The sequence below is a fragment of the Notolepis coatsorum genome (assembly GCF_963971535.1).
Source record: "Notolepis coatsorum genome assembly, contig: SUPER_8_unloc_1, whole genome shotgun sequence".
NCBI classification, from domain to species: Eukaryota; Metazoa; Chordata; class Actinopteri; order Aulopiformes; family Paralepididae; genus Notolepis; species Notolepis coatsorum.
In genome coordinates, this window is record NW_028174873.1 from 362,276 (window position 1) to 379,360 (window position 17,085).

A 17,085-nucleotide genomic window follows, 5' to 3' on the forward strand; every position below is an offset into this window, starting at 1 on the left:
ATGGTGTTATTTCCATAACCGGTTTGGCGCCAGGGCCAAACAGTGTCGCCCACCGTGCAATTACAGTGTCCAGGGAAACGCCAGGGCCAATGCTCATTAACAGCCATGAGCGTTGGCGGAGGCAGCAGGCTGCTATTTATTAAGGACACCTTATTTGGCCGGCGACTACTAGTCGACTGGGGCGCGCAACGCAGCATCCTTCCTGCTACAGCTGTGGACACTATGGCTGGGGGCCACGGTCCCCCCATGGACGCTGCTAATGGCACGCCTATACGTACCTACGGAACCCGGTATGTAGAGGTGTGTTTTGGCGGGCGCCGTTTCGGGTGGGAGTTTGTCATGGCCGCTGTGTCAGTTCCTCTCCTCGGCGCGGACTTCCTGTGTGCGTTCAGGCTGCTAGTGGACATTACAAACTGTCGCTTGATCGATGCTGTCTCCTTCGCTACCTACCCGTGCACGCTGGGAGGGCCAGGGACACTAGGTCTGTCCAACATGCTTGCTGCTGGGGATATATATCAGCGCCTCCTAGCGGAGTTCCCTATCCTCACCACGCCTACATTTTCCTCAGCAGTCGCTAAGCATGGCGTGGAGCACTATATAGCCACTGTCGGTCCCCCGGTCTATGCACGTGCTCGGCGCCTTGACCCAGCTAAGCTCTCCATTGCCAGGGAGGAATTTGCAACCATGGAACGCCTTGGCATTGTGCGCCGTTCTGACAGTCCGTGGGCCTCCCCCCTGCATATGGTCACTAAGGCTGATGGTGGGTGGCGTCCCTGTGGCGATTTCCGACGCCTAAACAACGCCACGACCCCGGACCGGTACCCCGTCCCGCATATACAGGACTTCTCCGCCCACCTGGCGGGGACCACCATCTTTTCCAAGGTGGACTTGGTGCAGGGATACCACCAGGTACCAGTTCACCCACGGGACGTTCCCAAGACGGCGGTCATCACTCCTTTTGGCCTGTTCGAGTTTCTGCGGATGCCCTTTGGCCTCAAGGGGGCGGCACAGACTTTCCAGCGACTGATGGACTCGGTGCTGCGGGATATGGCATTCATGTTCGTATACTTGGACGACATTCTCGTAGCCAGCACGTCTGCAGAGGAGCACCTGACACATCTCAGGCAGTTGTTTGAGCGGCTCAGTGCACATGGGCTCATTGTTAACCCCGCCAAGTGCCAGTTCGGCCGGTCGTCTATTGATTTCCTCGGGCACAGGGTCTCAGCAGAGGGAGCCGTTCCGCTCCCTGCCAGGGTGGACGCCGTTGCCAGCTTTCCACGCCCCCGCACCGTGAAGTCCCTGCAGGAGTTCCTAGGCATGGTGAACTTCTACAACAGGTTCATTCCCCGTGCTGCTCACCTCATGCGCCCCTTGTATGAGGCCCTGCGTGGTAAGGACCCCAAGGCCGAGGTGGACTGGTCCCCGTGTACCGACGACGCTTTTTTGGGCGCTAAAACTGCACTGGCCAATGCCGCATTACTGGCACACCCATTTCCTACCGCCCCTAACGCCCTCACAACTGACGCCTCAGACTACGCAGTGGGGGCAGTGTACGAACAGTGGGTGGGGGGGGCTGGCAACCGCTTGCTTTCTTCAGTCGCCAGCTGCGGGACAATGAAAGAAAGTACAGCACCTTTGACCGGGAGCTCCTAGGCCTCTTCCTGGCCATCAGGCACTTCAGATTCCTGCTGGAGGGCCGACGGTTTACTGCCTTTGTGGATCACAAGCCACTCACCTTCGCCATGGCCAAGGCCACCGAGCCGTGGTCAGGGCGCCAGCAGCGCCAACTCTCCGCCATCTCCGAGTTTACCACGGACTTACGGCATGTCGCAGGTAAAGACAACTACGTCGCTGACTGCCTCTCCCGGACGGTGGTGGGGGCCGTCCACTTGGGACTGGACTACGCTGCCATGGCTGCCGACCAGGCCACTGACAAGGACATGCAGGCCTACCGAACAGTCGACACTGGGCTAAGGTTAGAGGATGTGCAGGTTGGTATTGCCAACACCACGCTCCTCTGCGAGGTCTCCACCGGTCAGCCCCGTCCGATGGTTCCCGCTGGCTGGCGGCGGCAGGTATTCGAAGCCATCCATGGCCTGTCACACCCGGGGGTGAAGGCGTCAACTAAGCTGGTCAGTGCTAAATTCGTCTGGCATGGCCTCAGGAAGGACATCGCAGCCTGGGCCGGCTCCTGCGTGGCGTGCCAGCGTGCAAAGATACACCGTCACACCAAAGCCCCCTTGGGTGCTTTCACCCCAGTCCCAACTTCCCAGCACTGCCTCCCGCAGTCCTACATGCCTAGGGATCTGCAGTCAGCCAGGTATGTTTTCATTCGCCATGACAGCCACCGTACTCCTCTGCAGCCCCCTTACGACGGCCCTTTTCGCGTCCTGGAGGCGGGGCCTAAGAACTTCATGGTGGACATTGGAGGAAGGTCAGAGCGGGTATCGGTCGACCGGCTCAAGCCTGCCCATTTGGACCTAGACAGGCCAGTTTAACTGGCCCGGCCCCCGCGGCGTGGACGACCCCCTGCCCGGCCCCTGCCAACTGCTTTTCCCTCTAGTCACCTCATATCTCCTGACTCGACTACCGTCTCCCGTTTCATCCTTTCTTGCGATCCCACAATATCAGCAATATACCGGGCTATAATGAACAGCAAGGGACACACGACCGATTACATAAGGGAGAAATGGGAGAGAGAGCTAGAGATAGAAATAACAGGGAAGGAATGGGGGAACATATGCGAGGTGCAACATTCAACAACAGGATCGAGGATATGGAAAGAGTTTGGATGGAAAAACAATCAGATTCTTTATAACCCCAGAGCTGAAGGGAAAATATACACCAACACAAAGAGCATGCTGGAGGATGTGTGGGAAGGAGGGGGCAAATCACACGCACATATTCTGGGGATGTCAGAAGCTGAAGGGGTATTGGGAGGAGATAGGGGAGGCAATGATCAGAATATTAGGATACGGATTACCACAAACAGGACTAGTGCTTTACTTAGGAGACCTGACACACGAGGGAATACAAGGGGGGGGGGAAATATTTAATAAAGATAATGTTGATAGCGGCCAGAAAAGCAATAATGAGACTGTGGTACAAGGAAGACCCACCGACAATAGCACAATGGGTAGGAATAGTGGAAGAAATACAGGATATGGAGAGGATAACACACATGCTGAGGTTACAGGAAGAGAAATTTGGAGAAAGATGGGGTAAGTGGGAGGATTACAAGGGGAACGAAAACGACATCACAGAGGAAGAACCAAATACACCACAAGAGGGCGAAGGGTAAAGGAGGAAAGAGGTTCAAAGAGGGTCTCTGAACCCATGTCACACACTTAATGTTTTCTAATTTCATTTTGGTTTAAGGTATGACAACTGTTTTATGTTTTTTATTTGCTTAAGTCAGTATTTTTTATTTTTCGTCTTTTGGATATTAAAATGTTTTATTTATTATTTATGTCTGATTAATAGTGTTGTTGATGTTATTGTATATGTCGTGTTGTTTGTCTATAAATGTTTAATAAAAAAAATTAAGTTAAAAAAAAAAAAAAAAAAAGCCATTTACCATCCCCTGCTGCCTCCTCCTCCTCTTCCTCCTCTTCCTCGTTTTCCTCCTCCTCCTCTTCCTCCTCTTCCTCCTCCTCCTAATCCTCCTCTTCCTCCTCCTCCTCCTCCTGCTCATAATCCTCCTCTTCCTCCTCCTGCTCCTCCTCTTCCTCCTCCTCCTCCTAATCATCCTCATCAACCTCCTCCTCCTCTTCCTCCTCTTCCTCCTCCTCCTAATCCTCCTCTTCCTGCTCCTAATCCTCCTCTTCCTCCTCCTCCTCCTGCTCCTAATCCTCCTCCTCCTAATCCTCCTCTTCCTCCTCTTCCTCCTCCTCCTGCTCCTAATCCTCCTGCTCCTCCTCCTCCTCCTGCTCTTCCTCATCCTCCTCCTCCTCCTCCTCCTGCTCCTGCGTCTGCTTCTCCTCCTCCTCCTCCTAATCCTCCTCATCCTCCTCCTCCTGCTCCTCCTCGTCCTCCTCGTCCTCCTCCTCCTCCTCCTCCAACTCCTCCTCCTCCTCCTCCTCCTCCTCCTCCTCCTGCTCCTCCTCCTCCTCCTGCTCCTCCTCATCCTCCTCCTCCTCCTCCTCCACGGGGAGCAGCGTACTGGCTCATGTAAAATGGCAGGCCATGCATTATGCAGCAGCTTAGGTCACTGCGCTGGATCTTCATGTCCTCGGCTACAGTCCACTTGTCGCTGCTCTGGTCGTAGCGCTCCACCTAGTTGGAGCCTCCGACCACGAAGAGCAGGTCATCCAGCACCGCGATGCCAAAGTCTCTGCGGGGGGTGAGCATGGCGGGCAGGGCGCTCCAGGAGTCAGTCAAGGGGCTGTAGGCCTCCGCACTACGCAGGTCGTTTCTACCGTCCCACCCTCCCACCTGAGGACAGGACACATGAGAGGAATGTTTTAGTGTGTGGCTCAGGCAGGCAGACACTGTATTAATCCATTTAGGGAAATGAGGGCATCACAGAGGCATTGAAAGTCAAATGATACATATCTACAAATATCTAGTATAAAGCATTTGTCTCTGTGTGCACCTACCGCATAGACTTGTTCTCCGTATGCAGCGACTCCCAGTCCTCTACGCCTGCTGCTCATGGGGGCGATCAGAGTCCACTGGTCGGTGTCTGGGCTGTAGCACTCAGCTGTGAGCAGACACCGCGCCCAGTTGTACTCCGTCCTGTTCTCGCCACCACAGATGTAAACCTGAATTGAATAAGAAGGAATATTCTAATTTAGTTTATATATTCCATTTGATTTCATTCTACTTTAATTGTCTGTTAATGTTGTTGCACCAAAGGACCCACACACATATATATATTTTTTTGAACAAATGTTTTTTATTTTTCCCCTTTTTTTACATAAAACCAGACACACAATACATAAACAATGGAAATCCACAATAAATCACAGGACTATGATTGACACAATAATGAATAATAACAGTCCAGTACTTAAATCAAAATATATGTAGATTAAGAGATTTACCCATAATAAATGCAATACAATACCTATGCTCTTGCTCGCTCTCCCCCCCCCCCCCCCCCCTCAGGACCCCTTCTTGGACAATCCATCCATTATTCCGTTTAACACCAGGAATTACAAATTCATATGCTAACCTTTATCCTCTCCACCACCTCTAACCAGATTGCTAGACACATCTTTTGTATGTGCAAGCTTACTTGGCAATAAAGACATTTATGATTTCTGATCTAACGTTCCTTGTGTTCATCTAGCACCCTGTGTCCCTGAGTTCCACCCACCTTGCCCTGGAGGGCTGCTGCCCCGGCGTGGCTCCTGTTCTCCAGCATGGGTGAGATCACTGTTCACTGGTTGGTTTCAGGCTCGTAGCGCTCGGCGGTGTTCAGTCGCACGTGTCTGTCGTGCCCTCCCATGGCGTAGATACAGCCGTCCAACGCGACCACGCTGAGGCTACTGCGGCGTGAGTGCATGGGAGCCGCCTGCAGCCAGCTACGAGTGACGGGGTTGAACCTGCGCACACTACTGAGATGCTGTACGGTGTAGTCCCAGCCACCGACGCAGTAGACCAGACCGTGGAGATAAGCGGTGCCGTGGCAGACCCGGGGACTCTCCCCCTCAACGCTCACGTCCATCCATCCACCGGCTCGGATATTGTAAGCCTCCATGGTCAGGATGCGGTCACCCCAGCCTCCGATGGCCAATAGGACCTCCTGGGGCCGGCGTGGACGCATCAGGGGGTTTGGGAGCCTGTCGGAGCCAGGGGGGTTCAGGACGCTGAGGATGAGGGCCCTGCAGTCGTGGCTGTCCCTCACCACAGGGTTGTTCTGGATGTTGTTCAGCAAGTAGTCAGGCCTCATCAAGCCCATGCGCACCTGGGAAGAGACAAGCAGACAGCGGGTACAACTTAGACATCGGTTGTAGACGGTTTCTGTTGCTAGGGAACAGTTTGGACCCAAATGTTTGAGAACCACCGTACTAGGAAACCTAGTGTTGTTTTAATGTAATGCACAGTAATACAATTAGTTACCTTGGGAAGCAGCAATGGGATGTGTGTTTTACGCTCCTCACGGGAGTGGTCGATCCAACGGAGGACGGCCTCGAACACCGTCTCCTCGCTCTTCACGTTCAGATCATCCCTCTCGATGATGTCCACCAGTTGCTTCAGGGACAGCTCCACAAACTCCTGTGAGACGTGCAACATCTCCTCAAAGTGGCACACGATGCAGAGATGGGCCTTGCGCCTCAGGTCAGGGCAGCAGTAGATGTCCACCAACCTCCAGATGCCGACACAGTTTTCCAGAGACAGCTGGCCTTCTAGGAAGTCAGAGCACGCTCCTACTATGCCAGTGACGCGAAGCTGGTCTGCAGCCACCAGTAGCTCTTCCACGTTCTCTGGTGTCACCAGCACAAAGCGTGTGTAGGAGTACTCTATGATGAGCTGCATCATACCCGGGGACACCCCAGGGATAGTGTAGACTGCTTTCTCTGAGTCGCTCCAGCGAGTGAAGAGGGCTCTGTGGGACGCAGAGTATAGAGATATCTGATGAGTAAACAGTAAGCAACATTCTGTCCTGTGTAGTCATATATTTTCACTGTAGAAGTATAGGGTCTTAGCACAGTAGAAGTATAGTATCTGTTTACAGTAGAAGTACAGTATAGTATCTGTTTACAGTAGAAGTACAGTATAGTATCTTTTTACAGTAGAAGTACAGTATGGTATCTGTTTACAGTAGACATACAGTATAGTATCTTTTTACAGTATAGTATCTGTTTACAGTAGATGTACAGTATAGTATCTGTTTACAGTAGAAGTACAGTATAGTATCTGGTTACAGTAAAAGTACAGTATAGTATCGTTTTACAGTAGAAGTACAGTATAGTATCTTTTTACAGTAGATGTACAGTATAGTATCTGTTTACAGTAGAAGTACAGTATAGTATCTGTTTACAGTAAAAGTACAGTATGGTATCTGTTTACTAACCAAGCTAACCTGAACCAAGCTAAGCTGAACCAAACTAACCTGAACCAAGCTAACCTGAACCAAGCTAAACTTACCTGAAATAGTCACTGCAGTCACACAGGAGGGCCTTGTGGGCATTCAACTCAGTGCTGTTGACTTTAATAACCACATCACAGAACCTCCCTCCAGACGCAGCTCATTAACGATTGTACAGGACATTGTTTCCTTTTCCATGTGGTGATTTTAAAATGGTATACAGAATATATTCAAGCTTACAGATAAGTAGCCGGAAACAAGTCTTCTGAGATCTGCGATCTTCTTCTTCTTCTTCTTATTTGAATTTCCGGCAGTGTAGACGCATCGTGGCGTATTACTGCCCTCCACAATTCTTGCTTCGCCCACACTTGAGAAAGTTTACACTCCTCTTCTTCTTCTCATCTTCAAAACACATTTCTATCGTCTCTGTCTCCTTCTTCTCTGCTCCTCTTGTTATACAATCACAATACAAACATCATCTCCTCTCTTGGAGGGCCCCCCCAAGAGGGGGAACCCTCCATCTCATCTTGCTCACAACACAATCTTCTTCTTCTTCTTATTTGAATTTCCGGCAGAGTAGACGCATCGAGGCGTATTACTGCCCTCCGCAATTCTTTTTATGGGCTCTTCTTCTTCTCCTTCTTCTCCTTCTTTTTCTTCTTCTACTGGACCCCGTCATCACCTACATTGTCCATTGGAGTGCAGCTACTGCTGCTACTTCCTGTCTGAGCCCCCCTCCGCGGGATTTCTTATACTACACTAGTGGTGTTCCATCTTTAGGCCTCTTCAACTCACACTTTCTCCTTCTTCTCTGCTCCTCTTGCCTGTCCAATACTAATACATACACTAACGCTATATCCTCTGGTACAACTCTGAAGCATGCAGAAATGTCAGCACTGCCTCTGTGATCAACTGGTGGTTCTCATTATCCATGCCAAAGAATGATTTAAGAGAGAAGGAAGATACTCCCAGCTCTACCAGACTTTTATAAAAGATTTCCCTCTCTTTCCTATACCTTTCACATTCTAGGAAGACATGCCCGACAGTTTCAGTCTCTCCACATTCACACACCCCATCTGGATGTTTGCCCACAATGAACAAGCTACTGTTCAACCCACAGTGCCCCAGCCTCAGTCTACACATCTTCACCCTATCACTCCTTGACCCATATCCCTCCACCTTGATCTTGACCCGAGGCTGCAGAGAGAAATAGTGCCTTCCCTTGGTCCCCCTTTCCCACTCATCCTGCCACTCAGCCTCAACTCCTTTCTTTATCTTATCTCTGAGTTCTACTCTTCCCATTGAAATACCTATCTCTTCCTCCCTTCCCAGGCTCTGTTTGGCAAGGGAGTCAGCCATCTCATTCCCCGCAATCCCAGCGTGTCCCGGGACCCAACAAAACTCCACTGACCAGCCTGCCTTCGCAATCCTATATAAAACCAACATTATTTCCTGAATGAGATCAGGGCGAGCTTTAGACCCACCTGCACTCAGAGCCATCAGTGCAGCAGCCGAGTCAGAGCATATAATCACCTGGCTTGGTCCCACTTCCTCCACCCACCACAATGCCCAGAGGATGGCAAGCAACTCTGTCACAAATACTGAGCTGCCATCGGATATTCTTTGTCCCTTACCGATCCCTAACCAAGGCACCCACCACCCAAATCCTGCCCTCCCACTTTCAGGATCCACAGAGCCATCTTCTTCTTCTTCTTCTTATTTGAATTTCCGGCAGTGTAGACGCATCGTGGCGTATTACTGCCCTCCACAATTCTTGCTTCGTCCACACTTGAGAAAGTTTACACTCCTCTTCTTCTTCTTGTTGGATATATACTGTACACAAATGTTCTAGAATGTTCTATTATGACATCATATTGTGACATCACAAATGTTCTAGAATGTACTATTATGACATCATACTGTGACATCACAAATGTTCTAGAATGTCTATTATGACATCATACTGTGACATCACAAATGTTCTAGAATGTACTATTATGACATCATACTGTGACATCACAAATGTTCTAGAATGTACTATTATGACATCATACTGTGACATCACAAATGTTAAAAAATGTGTTATTATGACATCATACTGTGACATCACAAATGTTCTAGAACATAGGTGTCAAACTCATGGCCCGCGTCATTTGATGTGGCCCCCAAGAGCTCTGGTAAAACAAATATATATATATATATTTTTTTAAACATTAATCTTGGGTTAAAAAATAGCTGTGTTAAAATAATTGTGGGTTAATGCATTAATAAAGCTTTAACTTTGACAGCCTTAGTTATTACACATTCTTACACATACATGTATGTTGAACATCTGAGGTATTGATGAAGTAACAAAGGAAAAAAGCCAAAAGCACATACTCCTCAGACATTCTTTGACAATTTTACAGCCCAAAATACCAAAAAGATCCAGGCGGAATAGGTAACAAAGGGTTGAAGAAATATTGTCTGAACTGTCAGATGCAAACTGGCTGTGTGACATAACCAAGCATCTTGCTCAATTGAATAAGAAGCTGTAGGGACGCAAACAAGTCCCACCCAAAACTTGACCAATATAGTTGTGAACTGAGACAACCCTTATTTTGTTATTTTTGAGTACAGTTACAGTTGTGTGTTCATGCAGACACATAATAGCAATTTCATTACGAATTGACGAACAAGTCGAAAGTCTTTCTCTGGTCTGCATCCCCTTAACAATTGTGTGTATTGAGCTGTACTGTACTGTACCCATTCTGCAATCTGTTAATTAAAGTTAATTAAACTATCTTCCATTAGTTGCAAGGTTGCAAGGTTGTGTGCAGCCATTTGTTTTTGTACCATCTGCTACATCTGTCCCACATGTTCTTTGCAGCTCAGTTGTTAGTTCTGCCCCTCTTGACTGTGACAAAAAGGTTTTGAACAAACTTAATGTCATAGCTTGTATTTGATGATCTTCTTCTTTGTTATTTGTCTTGAATGGTTTGATCATTGATTAATGGAGTAATATGGGGTTCTTATAAACAAAAATTATTTGTTAAAATAACATAAGCTAACATATATTTTTACATCTATGCAAATGCATGTGCAATATGTATAACTTGAATAAGTAATAAATACAGAAACAACATGTTTAACAATATGTAAATGAGTAGCTACATTTATTTTACATTACATTAACATTTATACGGTCTTTGGCCCTTTGAGGGCAACCATAATGCTGATGTGGCCCTCTGTGAAAATGAGTTTGACACCCCTGTTCTAGAATGTTTGATTATGACATCATACTGTGACATCACAAATGTTCTAGAATGTTCTATTATGACATCATACTGTGACATCACAAATGTTCTACAATGTTTGATTATGACATCATACTGTGACATCCAGTGATGGGAATAACTGCGTTATAAATAACGGAGTAACTAACAGCGTTAGTTTTTTCAGTAACGAGTAATCTAACTGATTACTCTTCCAATCTTAATAACGCTGTTACTGTTACTGCCAAAAAAAGCGGCGCGTGACTATAATTGAAGCTGTTTTTTTCATCAGACAGATCTCTGCACTGAGAAGCAATACTTTTTTCCCTTAGTTAGTGGGCAGTGTGTGCGATTGGCTGAGGTTGAGTAAAATGTATAATACAAAGTATAATAAAATATTTAAGTAAAATTGATAGAAATAAAGAAAAACAAGACAATGAAATAAAGATAATAATTCATTTAAAAGCTATTTTAAAAAGGTATGTTTTGAGCAGTGCCAACCGAGTCTGCTGTCCTAACAGACTTGGGGTCTGTAGGGTAAGCACTTATTCCCTCCGCCCTGAACATTTATGGAGATGTATGGGCCTTTTAAGTCAGTGATAAAAGTGTCTTTCAAATGGGGCGGTCAGGTGGTGTAGCGGAGATTGCGTTCGTCACCAACGCCGGAGACGCTGGATCCGGCGTTGTCACCAGCTTGGCTGGCCGATCACACTAAGGGGCCTTTCTCACTCAGGTATTCGGTTCCATTCCGTTTCGTTCTAGCCCGTTCCGAGATCTGATGCGAACTCCCCCCCCCCCCCTCTCCCCCCTCTAGTTTGCGTACACACTGCAGTCTTGTTTCGTTCCGGGTTCTGTTTACGGTTTGCCTTTTGAGTGTTTACGCTTGCCGTAGGCGATGATGTCACGTTCGAAAATGTAAACACAGGAAGTGTTAACATGGCGCTGGAGACTGGATGCTGATATAAAATGAACAATAAGCAATAAATATGAAGTTATATTTGAACCTCTGTTGTCAAGCCTTGTCAATATAACCCACCCCATTTTATCACGAATGGATGGTGTTGTAGAGTTCGCTTTTGAGCATTTCCCAGGGCTAACGCTTAGCTTAGCCTAGTCTAGTATAGCCTGTAGCACTTTTTCTTTTCAGCAAAGAACGTGCAATAAACAAAACGGATACATTCACTGTGTGTTCTGCCTCTTTTCTCACGAATGGAACTCTGTTGTAGAGTCCGCTTTTGAACGTTTTGCAGGGTTAACGTTAACGCTAAGCTAACGGCTAACGCTAGTTATCTTAGCCCTTTACTACAGGAAGGGACAGAGCAGGCTGTTCTTCCTGAGGAGACTCAGGTCCTTCAATGTGTGCAACAGACTGCTGCAGTCTTTTTACCAGTCTGTTGTGGCCAGCATCCTCTTCTATGCTGTGGCATGCTGGGGAGGCTACATCAACTCAAGGGACACCAACAAGCTCAACAAGCTGGTGAGGAAGGCTAGCTCCGTGGTGGGAGTCGAGCTACCTAGACTTGAGGTGATGGCAGAGAGGGGGATGATAAGGAAGCTGGCTGCCATCATGGAGAACCCCTACCACCCCCTCTACGACGAGCTAGTCAAGATGAGAAGCTCGTTCAGCCACAGACTCATTCACCCACGACACTCAACTAACCGCCTCGGACAGTCCTTCATACCAGCGGCCATCAGGCTCCACAACAGTGGGCAGCGACTAGCAGCCTCCAGGCTCCACAACAGGGGGCAGCGACAGCGACTGCTACCAGACATTGACCTGGGACTTATAGGAACCCAAGGAGGACAACCTACACAACACTACCATAGGCTTACTGCACCTTATGTGGACACTGTGATACTGTGATACTGTGAATAATGTATATTTCAGTGGATACCGTGATACTGTGAATAATGTATACTCAGTAGATAGTAAATTATAACACTACCTCACGCATACTGCACCTTATGTGACACTGTGAATAATGTGAATATTTCTTCAGCTAGTCAGATAGTAAATTATATTGACCATATTGACCAAATTGTTTACACTACCTGTGTTGTTTTTACTACCTGTACACTGTGTTGTTTACTACCTGTACCCCCCCCCCCACTCCCCCCCCCCCCATGCTGCTATGATGCCTGAATTTCCCCAAGGGGATCAATAAAGGAATATCTTATCTTATCTTATCTTATCTTACTAGTAACATTGCTGCATCGATTATATTGAATGTCATTGATCTACTGGTCGACCACGGCCGACTGGTTGGGCACCACTGGTCTAATAGAAATAAATGCATTTGAACAAGAAAGTATAGTATACAGCAATGGCTAACGGCTAACGCTAGTTAGCTTAGCCTGTCCAGCAGCTAACATTATCCCATCGCTCGTGGCAATTATATTACATGTCATTGATCTACTGGTCGACCACGGCCGACTGGTTGGGCACCACTGGTCTAATAGAAATAAATGCATTCAAACAAGAAACTAATGTATAGAAAATAGCATGGCAAACAAAAATTGCCAGGCTTAATGCGAGCCAGGGAAGTGCTGTGCGTTTGTAACGTGGCTTCATGTTTTGGTTGAGGTCTGAACTCTCAAATTGCCCATAAATATAGTTTTTGTGGGTATTCTCCAGTTGTTGCTGTGTGGTGTTATCTGCCCAAAATTCAAGCAAGCATGACAGTAACGACGTTGTGTGTGTCACGCCCCCCGCTCCCACGGCGCGATTCCGAGACCACCTAATCCAACTGGCCCCCGTTCAGCGGGGGGTAAAACGAATCAGCGCCGTTTCGCATCCCAAAAGGGGTGAGTGAGAACACTCCCCCCCGTTCCCGGGAGCAGTGATTCGATCCCAAAACGTGAGTGAGAAAGGCCCCTAATACAATTGGCAGTATTAGAGGGTGGGAAAGCTGGCGGGGTGGGTCCGAGTCGTTGTAAACAGCGACTCCTACAGTTCGGTCGGGGCGCCTGCTCAGCGCGGATAGGATCTAAGGGGGGTAGTGTGATCCTTCCACACGTTACACCCTCTCAGTGAGAGTCCGCGCTGCCAGGTGAAAAGAAGCGGTTGATTGGCTAGACGTGTGTCTAGGACACCTCCACTCTCCCAGACCGACTGTGGGGGGTAAGTGCGCAGCGACCAGGAAGGGGATTGGGAATTGGCATAACGACTAACATTGGGATGGGAGATAAGGATAAGTGAGCTCCTGCACTGATTATTATAGTTCAATATTCAATATTTGATCACCAAAACCCCCCCAAAAGCATAAAAACGCCCCTTCCCGCCCAAAAAGGGCCCCCAAAAAGAGCACAGGCCCAGTGCCCTTTTCAGCCTTTGAGCACCTGCCCCTCTAAAGTCCTGTGCACGTCCCTGATGCATACATAATAAAATAATGTATGACTGAAGTGATGGAGACCATGTTTGAAGGCAAACAAAAGCAAATCCCCCTCAGATCGCACAGCAACCAGAATAACTGAAATATTGGCTGGTGATTTGATTAAACAGCTTTGTGATAGAATAAAAAAAAAATGCACAGTGCATTTCCATAGCTGTGGATGAGTCCACTGACACCACTGAGAAGCCTATGTTCTGAAGAACCGTTCATGTTCTGAAGAACTGTTCATGTTCTGAAATGTTATTGCTAAAGATTGAGAAGATTGGATCAGTTGTACTTTTTTTTTGAATACTTGAAACCCTTTTTTTGTGCAATATTTGATGCGGCCCAGCCTCACCCAGACTCTACCTCCAGCGGCCCCCAGGTAAATTGAGTTTGAGAGTAGACCCCTGCTGTACAGTGTAATTGAATTCCTATAAAAGTGTGCATAATTGTGCTTTTATTTTTTTAAAGATCTGACCGGAAGTCAGAATGCGGAACGTCGGTGTTTCAGCTCATGTTTCTGGGGGACTGCAGAGCACCGTGCACGCGTGCATAAAGATGGCGGATAGAGGAGCATCGCTACCGGCTTCTCCTTCTGTCGAGCAGCCCGACGTGAGGAGCTCTCCTCCCGCGGTGCAGCAGCTCCTGTCCCCGGACGAGAGGAGCTCTCCTCCCGCGGTGCAGCAGCTCCTGTCCCCGGACGTAAGGAGCTCTCCTCCCGCGGTGCAGGCGCAGCAGCTCCTGTCCCCGGACGTGAGGAGCTCTCCTCCCGCGGAGCAGCAGCTCCTGTCCCCGGACGTGAGGAGCTCTCCTCCCGCGGCGCAGCAGCTCCTGTCCCCGGACGCCTCCCCGTTCGTGCCGCTGCTCGCCGCGGACCTGCTGCTTCCGGACGCCGGGCTCCAGTTCTGCCGCTGCGCCGCCAAGCTGCGGTCCCTGCGCGGAGGAGAGCCGGCCCTCAGAGAGGACCTGAACCTCCTGTTCGACCAACTCATCTCAGAGAACTACAATAAGAACTTTAACCCCAACGTCAACATCCGACCAGAGGTACTAATAATAATAATAATAACTTTATTTGTATAGCACTTTTCATACAGAAGTTGCAGTTCTTCAAAGTGCTTCAATCACAACAGTAAAAAAATACAGGCTTTGATTCATTGATTGAAAACTGTATTAACAGATTGCAGAATGGGTACAGTAACAGTACAGTATAGCTCAATACACACAATTGTTAACACTTTCAGTGCCGGCCTCCGTTTCCTATTTACCCGTTGAATGCCACCACCCACTTCAATGATAGAGCGATCATATTTGCGAACGCATAAAGTATATCTTAAATTATGGCTATGTGTCTAATATGGCCGTCGCTTATCAATGACTTGTTTGCAGTCAACATTGTCGAAACGGATTGTTTTTTAATCTGTTAATTTCCGTTTTATACCATTTTGAAAAACACTAGTTTCTTGAAACTTCCAGGAGATTTCAGAAGATTCTGTGATAAACGCCCTTTACTGGAATATACTGGAATACACAAAACACGTTGTCATCAAAACACGTTGTCATTTTTCTGCCTATTTATGAATCGTTTTCAAATAAACGCTAGATTATCGATAGTATATGTGTACTTATGCACGCTATAGAAGCGGGCTGAAAAATCGATTCTCTTATTTCCTGATCGCACACACATACACACATATGGCACACGCTGATATATAGGTGAAAATAGCTCTGATTATCCCAATACTGGTAAAATAGATTCCTTACCTCAGATCAGATGTTCTCCAAAAAGATGATTCCAATTCCTGATCGCCATTCCAAATATCGATCGCGTTTATTGATCCAACGCTGGGTACTGGAAATATATATTCCACGCTGTTCTGATGGTCCACAATGAGTCCGATCGGCTCGGGTTACTTGCCTGAGAAGTAAAATGTGGATTCCGGACTCTTTCCCATGCGTTTCATTCAATCCAATCCAAAGGGGTGCAGTCCCATCCGGAGAGACGATAGGGGGCGGCATTTTCCCAATTCGAGTTCAGACAGATCCCCACTGGTAACGTGAGGCTAGATTGATGAAATATGAATGGAAATCGCTAATAAAAAAAATATCGATTAAAAACGATATCTCGTCGGCTGGCACTCAACGGTTGGCATGAACTAACTAAATATGCTGTGGCTGGCACTCAAAGTGTTAAGGGGATGCAGACCAGAAAAAGACTTTCGTCTTGTTTACATCAGGGTCCCCTATTTTCAATTCATCATATAAGGCATAGGCATAAGCGAGCATAAAAAATTAAATACCTATGTCATGTATGTCATAAATGTCACTATGAATTGAAAATGGGGGACCCTGATGTAAACAAGATGAAAGTCTTTCTCTGGTCTGCATCCCCTTAACAATTGTGTGTATTGAGCCGTACTGTATTGTACCCATTCTGCAATCTGTTAATAAAGTTTTCATTCATTCATTCATTCATTCATTCATTCAGTTAAAATAGTCAATCACAGCACATTGTAATAGTGGTAACCCCTAGGGCTCCATGTGCCTCATGCCTTTTAAGGAAACAGTTTGTAAACAGAATCATTTAAATTGGTTCATTTTGTCAGCAAAGGTCAGTACACCAAGATGCATAAACTTGATTAAAAAAAACGAACCTTCTTACAGTCTTTTACTATTGTCTTTGCTACGATGTATAATATACTATCTACTATACGTTACTACCATGCCTATACTACTAAAAGTTACCTACTATGCTAATATATCTATACTACTATCTACTATGCTACTATGCCTACTAAGTACCTACTATACTATTATCTACTAACTATGCCTAATATGCTTTTTTTTTATCCACTTTTTCTCCTCCTGTTTTTTTCGGTGTTTTTCTCTCATCCCAATTTAGTCGTTATGCCAATTCCCCCCCCTCCCCTTCCTGGTTGTTGCTCGCATGTGCCCCCCACTGGTCGGTCTAGGGAGTCCTGTCAGTCTATCAGATGCTTCCTCCGAGACATAGGAGACAGCCAGCAGCCTCTTTTCACCTGCCAGCGTGGACTCTCATTGGTGAGGTCTAACGTGTGGGAGGTCACACTGCCCTCACCATCTCCCTCCCTCGCTGTGCAAGGCGCCCTGACCGACCTGTAGGAGTCGCTGTTTACAACGACCAGAATACCACCCCACCGGCTTCCCTCCCGCTGACTCTTGCCAATTGAGTCAGTATGACGGCCGGCCAAGCCGGAGGCAACGCTGACAGCCGGGTTCGATACCAGTGTCTCTCGCGTTGGTGACGAGCGCTTAGTCCGCTGCGCCACCCAGCCGCCCTCTATGCTAATATGTCTATACTACTATTTACTATGCCTACTACCTACTATGCTAAATAATACTACTATCTACTAACTATGCTACTATCCCTAATATGCTTATGCAG

General features: G+C 47.4%; 1 protein-coding gene across 1 annotated transcript in view; it reads left to right on the forward strand.

Annotated features, from left to right (window-relative positions):
- Positions 1-222: 222 nt before the first annotated feature.
- Positions 223-17,085, forward strand: part of heatr6 (HEAT repeat containing 6) — a gene marked incomplete at both ends in the record, with an annotated part of 80,054 nt that continues 63,191 nt past the window's right edge. Inside the window, 3 exon segments of the mRNA XM_084338370.1 lie at positions 223-1,559; positions 1,673-2,132; positions 14,199-14,708. Coding sequence (XP_084194496.1) covers positions 223-1,559; positions 1,673-2,132; positions 14,199-14,708 — 2,307 coding nt within the window.